We start from the raw sequence: 6,669 nt of genomic DNA, 5'->3' as shown, positions 1-6,669 counted from the left end.
GCTAGAGCGGCGGGTCCCGCGTCCGGGGTTGCACCGGGGGAGCCCGGCCGGGCGAGCGCTCCGTGAAGCCGCCGCGGTGCGGCCGGGGCGGGGCGGTGCTGCCGGCCCGGCCCTGCCCTTCCCGCTCCGCTCCCGTCGGGCCCCGCGCGCCGCTCCCGACACCGCCTCCCGGCGTCCCCTCCGCCTCTCCGGCCCCTCGCAGCCGCCGCCATCATGAAGTGAGCGCCCTGTCCGCCGCTATCCGCGCCCATCCGCCGCGGGGAGGCCGCCGCGGGGCCCCGGCCGCCTCCCCCGGCCACCCGCGCCTTCCCCTAACTCTTCTCTCCCGCGCAGGGTCGAGCTGTGCAGCTTCAGCGGGTACAAGATCTACCCGGGCCATGGCCGCCGCTACGCCCGCACGGACGGGAAGGTGAGGCCGGGGCGAGCCCCGCGGGCGGGAGCGGGCCCTGCGGATCGGAGGGCCCTGCGGACGGGAGGGCGGCCGGGCGGCGCGCGGGGAGCCGAGGCCGCGCCTTTGGGATTGTCCGGAGACTCCGGTAGTGTTGATGTGGCCCATGCCCGAGTCGTTCGTACCGAGCTGTGTGAAAACAGCATCGATGTGCAGTTGCCGTGGCTGCTCCGCAGGAGATCCGTGCTATAGGTTGGGGCTGAGTTTTAGAATGCAGCTTTTAAAGGGAGTCTTAAAGCAGCCGGTGTAAAGTACCAAAGTTGTGTAGACGTCCTGCATCAAATGCTAAGATTCGCTGGAGCTAAAAGCTGGTCTCCCAAATTAATTGAGTAGAAATCTTTGAGGTAAAATAGGGTGGAGAGCCCGTTCAAGCTGTCATGTCATACGCAGACAGGATTTGTCCCTACCTGTGAAAGGATGGCTTGGCTTTTGAGTATCCCAGTATAGTCATCTTTCTCTGTGGAATTCCCGGCTAAATAACCAGGAGATAGACTGGCTGAATCCTTGTGAGTGAATCCCGGCAATAAGGTCGTACTTTCAATGAATTATATAGCTAATAACAAACCGGCTTGCACGTTCTGCCTGTTGTTTTAGACAAACAGGTTAGTGTCACTAGGCAGGGGGGAGTCGGGTGGAGCATTGGTCTCCCTGTGTTCCCTAGGCCAAGTTTTGAGTCACTCCCACATACAGGAAGTACATTGTTGCTTGAGGACAGACACTTGGGAAGCATGATGCCCGACACAGCTATTCAGGCTGTGCCTGAAATACACGGCAGCACTGGATGCAAGTGGTAATTTGAACTTTTTCCAGAAAAATTAAGATAATTCAGAATGCCTTGCAATACATCTGTTTGACCAATGTAACAAAATACAAAACTTGAGATTTCTTGAATTATCTTCTAAAATTTTGAATAGTCAGAGCTGTGTTTAAGAATTCCAAAAACATCAAGGTTGAAAAACACTGACTTAAAGAATACTTAATGCAAACTGTATTATGGGGCACTCAGAATGTGGCTTTACACATGGTTCTCATAGATTTCCAACATTCAAGTATATGTCTTTCATGGAAAGAAAGCTTACACAAAACATTTTGCCTTCCCAGGTTTTTCAGTTTTTGAATGCAAAATGTGAGTCTGCATTCCTTTCCAAGAGAAACCCTCGTCAGATCAACTGGACTGTTCTGTACAGGCGTAAGCACAAGAAGGGACAGTCAGTAAGTACATACCAGCCAATGGCACTGGAAGGTGGTGACCAAAGGATACGGTCACTGCTCTGTCAGAGGTCACTTAAGTGTGCCAGTGTTCAGCAGAAGCATGACTCAAGTTACCAGGATGAAGAGTAGTTAATAATGGTGAAGACATGAGTGCAGCTACATGAGTTTATACACCACTTCAACAAAAGCAGTGTATTGTGTTGTAGCACTTCTTTGAGAGACCACTCAGAGCCACAGTATGTTCAGCAGATCTTAATAATTGTAGGAATGGCTTGTTTTTAAAAGTTAGTTTTAGGGAAGGTAGGTAATGCTGTTTAATATGCAGACTTTGTAAAAGTTTGGTCTTGTAAACTTCCTCAGTGATGACAGCATAGGGAGCTGATTTTGGGGTTAGAGGGGCAGGGATGACTCTCCTAATATACTCTCCTTGAAAACTTTGGGCTGTAGCATGAGGTCTTTCCCTATGTAGCTGTCATTGCATGAGAAGGATAAATCATGAAACACGTAGCATGAGGTATGGTGCAGTGCTCTTGTTTAAACTTGCACAGCAGAGAGGAGTTTTGAGAAAGGCTTACATCAGTGCAGTAAGTCAGTGTTCTTGCCAGTTTGGTTGAAGATGGCTTATACTGCTCCCCAGCACCTGATCCACTTGAATAGGTGTGGAGTGTTTTCCTTTCAGAAGACACCATCAAAGGTTTATCCTTCTGCCCTCTTTTCTTCTGGGAGTTACAGATGGCTGAACTTCTAACATTCTTTCAAAATATTTTTTTTTTTTGTACTTTGCTGTAGAAGCATAGAAGATACAGGGTGTAATATGTGTGTCTCCAACACTGATAGCTGGACAGCTGAGGAGTTAACCAAGGATTGTTGGTAGTAACACACGATGAAAAGTACAGGATGTGGCTGGAGAAGGGGCCATGTGGAGGTAGGGCAGCACTTCTCTGTACCCAACAGAAGGATTCTCTAAAGCGAGGAGTAAAATTCTACTATAGTGTACAGTTTTAAATAGCTTCAATTTTGAGTAGCAGCTTGTTTCCATAATTGTCTTTAGGCACGTATTTAGTGTCTTGTGATGCTAATTGTCTGTGTTTGTCTCCTGCCCTCTTAGGAAGAGGTCCAGAAGAAGCGCACACGCCGTGCTGTGAAGTTTCAGAGAGCCATCACTGGTGCCTCTCTAGCTGAGATCATGGCCAAGCGGAACCAGAAGCCCGAAGTACGAAAGGCACAGAGGGAACAAGCTATTAGGTGAGAAGCCAGATCAGTGGAGCTATCCCAAGCTTTTCAAAAATTACAGTACTTTTCATATAAAAGCTTAAACTCTAGCTGGGCTCTGTGTTTACAAGATTTTCTGTGGTATTTTTGTTTGCTTTTAATCTGTATATTTGTATGTAATACTGAGTAATTTTGGCAAGAGATAGTAGCAGCAGAGAAGGATCTCTCCTTGCCTTTTCCCTTTGTATTTTTATCACTCACAGTTCTGCTGTCTCTATAGAAATTCCTTCAGGGGATAGTGAATATAGAGGAGAAATCTGCAGTAATGCATTCCACAACACAGAAGCTCTTGGGAAACAGCTTGGGAAGCTCTTTTAGTGCTGAAACAAGGAAACAGTGAACCAGACAGATGGCAGACATGGTTAACTTCCACTTTTTCTTTGAATTAACAGGGCTGCAAAGGAAGCCAAGAAGGCTAAGCAGGCAACCAAGAAAACAGCTGTTTCTGCTGCAAAGGTGAGATGCAATAGGCAAATAGAAATTATAAAATGGAATACACCATGTTGTAACATGACATACAACGTTCTACTGTGGCTCTTAATTGGAAGTTTCTGTTTTGAGGAAGCATGTTTGTAGCTTTCTGATGTGAAAGCTCCTTGACTGGACTTTAGTACAAAAGTTAAACGTACCCAAACAGCTGCATAGAATGAATCTTTTTTACAGAATAAGTAAATATTACAGGACATAATTCTCTGACATAATATCAGAGATAATTATTAGTTAAAACTTGTCTGAATGTGACATCTTCACTATCTAGGAACTTGGTAACAATATATTGATGAGTGCTACCCTGTGTTTCATTATCACTTCTAAATTAATACCATATGTTGGCTTAGTGTTATGTGTGTAAACTAATGTTAGCGTGATCCCAGTATTACAGTTTGCAATTCTAGTCTGATCTGATTTCTGTCAAGAGTACATACAGGGACACTTTTAGAACTGCAGATAAATAGCTTCTTTTCACTCATACTTCATTATTTCTCTACAGGCCCCTACAAAGGCAGCACCTAAGCAGAAGATTGTGAAACCAGTCAAGGTTTCTGCTCCCCGTGTTGGTGGAAAGCGCTAACTTGCCAAACTGTTGCTCATGCTGAATAAACATCTGATGGAATTCCATTATTTGTGCCATGGCCTGCTCAGCTGTTTGAGATACACTGAAGGGAATGAATCTGTGAAATGACCATGTCTGGGTTTTGCAGACTGAAAAGTATCTTCCTGCCATAAAACACTTTGTTTCTTAGACAGTCTGCTGTATTAGCACACACTTACCCAGTCTTCACTGAGTGGCTCAGATAGCAGGGAAGATGGAGCAGGTATTTGAGAAGTGTTCTTGCCTGAAGGACAGAACAGCACCTAAGTTTATTCTGCATCTATGACAAATGACATAAAAAGTGGTTCCTAAGATCAGAGGTACATACAAGCTAAAAGGGGGTGTGAAGCAATATAATCTGTCAATTACTTTAAAAGGTCCTGTGTTGTGGAATGCATGTAGCAACATACAGAGAATCAAATGTGGAGAAGGTTAAAAAAAGGGAATGGATGGTTTCACAGACTGCATGGCTCTTAGACACAAAGATTCAGATGCAACTTCTGGGTCAGGAAGTTACAAAACTGAATTGCTGGAAGCTGTTGTCAGGAAAAGGAAGCCTGTGAAGATTGAATGAGTTTCAAATGCAGCTGATGTTACACAGTTAAAGCTCATTTAGGTTCATATTTAACTTACTGAATGCATATAGAGGTTCCCTTAGTAATTTTCCACCCTCCCACCGCTAGAGGGATTGAAATTCCTCATGGGAGTTCCTCTGCCTATGTAACTGCACTGTGCAGGCAGCGTGCCCAGCAACGGCCTTGGCAAAGCAATGTCCTGATTTACCAGAACCAAAACAGAAACCAAACCTTCGCTATGTTCTGGATCAGTTACTTTTCTGTTGATACTTTGAGGACTTGATTTGTTATCTTACACCAGTCAAGAAGACAGCTGTGTTTTAACTTCCTGCAGTCCTGGGCTTCAAAAACAATGGCTGTAATGGGCACTGTGGGTTATGGGCTATATTTACACCTTTTTTGAGTTTTAGTATAATAGATAGGGGTCTGGATGAAGGCAACCCATAAAAAAGGTTTAGCTTGATTATATTAATTGAATTTGCACTGTGATCTTCCAAACAAGACTGCTTTTTGATATTAAAAAAAAAAAAAAACCAAAAAACAGAGCTGCTCATGTTCAGAAAAAAATTGAAGGCTTTTAAACTAGTTAACATTTGAAAGTGAAGGAACCAGAAACTGGAGGGGAGAAGAGAGGAAGGAAAATTGCCTGTAGGAAAAGAATTTTTAATAATTTAAAACTGAAGGCTGAAAACACCTCTAAATATTGCATGTGCTAGTGGGGATTATACAAATCACATCAGTGTCTTGCACACGGCACCTGGTACCCCAAATGTGCCCTTGTGAATGTTTTCAGCTAAGAAGCTGAAAATAAAGATGAGCTTTTACCATCTGCTTGAAATACCATTAATAATATATACAGATACTGACTGGCAGATATGACAAATTAATAAGTTATTATTTGTTAATACTTTGAAGTTTGCAGGCTTTGGCCTGCAAACTTCCTGCCTGGTGTCATGGAAGTGGTGCACAGAAGTGCTTCACGATTACTCTTCCTTGATGTTTATTCCTGAATTCTGACTGATATGGTGAGAAGTAAAGAATAACAGCCCATCAGGTTACTCCTCTTACAAGCTATGCATTAGGTGAGACAGGCTGTTCAGAGCAGGGTGTAACAGCACTTTATTCACCTCAAACATGGTTGTAATAGAATGAATTATGGAATTTAAATAAGCCCTTGTGTTTACCTAATGTAATGTAATTGATCCTCTATCAAGTATTTGTCAGAAGAAATTGAGTACCTAAGTTTGTCACAGACCCACAAAATAATTTGGGTTAAAAAGAACCTCCAGAGGACATCCACTCCAACTCTTTGTTCAAAATGTGTATGTTTAGAGGAGATTGCTTAGTATGCAGCTGAGTCTTGAACACAACTCCAAGGACAGAGATTCCACAACCTCCTAGGGCCACCTGTTCCAGTATTCCACACTGCCATTGTTAAACGGGAAACCTAAATACGGAACCCTTTTTCTATATAAATAGCGCCTTTGGCCGGTCCCGCTCCTTCAGGTCGGTATCTCGGTGTTTGGGGATCCCTGCTCCAGGTGCATCCCGCAGGTACCGAGCGCAGGGGAAGAAGGATCGCTGCTGCTGCTGCGCTGTCCTGGGCACGGCAGCCCCCGGCTCCCGCCTCGCGTGTCTCTGTCACGGGTGTAACAGCCAGCGCAGAGCTCGGACACGCAAAACGCGCAGTTCACTTTCCTTTCTTGCCCCCTACAAACAGTACAGCGCGCACAGAGCCCCGAGGCGAGGCTGCCCCGCCCGCGCTGGTGCTGCTCCTGCTCCTGATGGGCACGAATGACTCCGCTACTCTCCTCGCAGCTCTACCCCCGAGGCGGTTCTGGAGGGGAAGCCGCTACAGTTTCGCAGCCGGGGCTGCGCTGGGATTCTCCCGGGAGCGTCGCCGGCTCCCGCCGCCACGGCCGCGCCCCGCAGGAGGCTTTGCCCGGCTCCAACATGGCGGCCCTGCCCTTGCGCCTGGGCTCTCCCCTGCCCGCTTCCAAGATGGCGGCCCCGCTCCCCCGGGCGCTCCCCCGCGCCCCCGCCCCTTCCCGGGCCCTCCTGCGCGCGCGCGG

At 46.4% G+C, this 6,669-nt stretch overlaps 1 protein-coding gene across 1 annotated transcript; it reads left to right on the top strand.

Annotated features, from left to right (window-relative positions):
* Positions 1-143: 143 nt before the first annotated feature.
* Positions 144-4,048, top strand: RPL24 (ribosomal protein L24). The gene is made up of 6 exons (XM_066568738.1): positions 144-218; positions 334-409; positions 1,550-1,660; positions 2,769-2,905; positions 3,325-3,388; positions 3,921-4,048. The coding sequence occupies exons 1-6, from the start codon at positions 214-216 to the stop codon at positions 3,999-4,001; spliced, it is 474 nt and encodes a 157-aa protein (XP_066424835.1). The 5' UTR covers positions 144-213; the 3' UTR covers positions 4,002-4,048.
* The last annotated feature ends 2,621 nt before the right edge of the window (positions 4,049-6,669 follow it).

This window comes from Molothrus aeneus, chromosome 2 (genome assembly GCF_037042795.1).
Source record: "Molothrus aeneus isolate 106 chromosome 2, BPBGC_Maene_1.0, whole genome shotgun sequence".
NCBI classification, from domain to species: Eukaryota; Metazoa; Chordata; class Aves; order Passeriformes; family Icteridae; genus Molothrus; species Molothrus aeneus.
The sequence above is the reverse complement of the archived record's forward strand: the minus strand, read 5'-3'. Positions and strand labels throughout refer to the sequence as shown.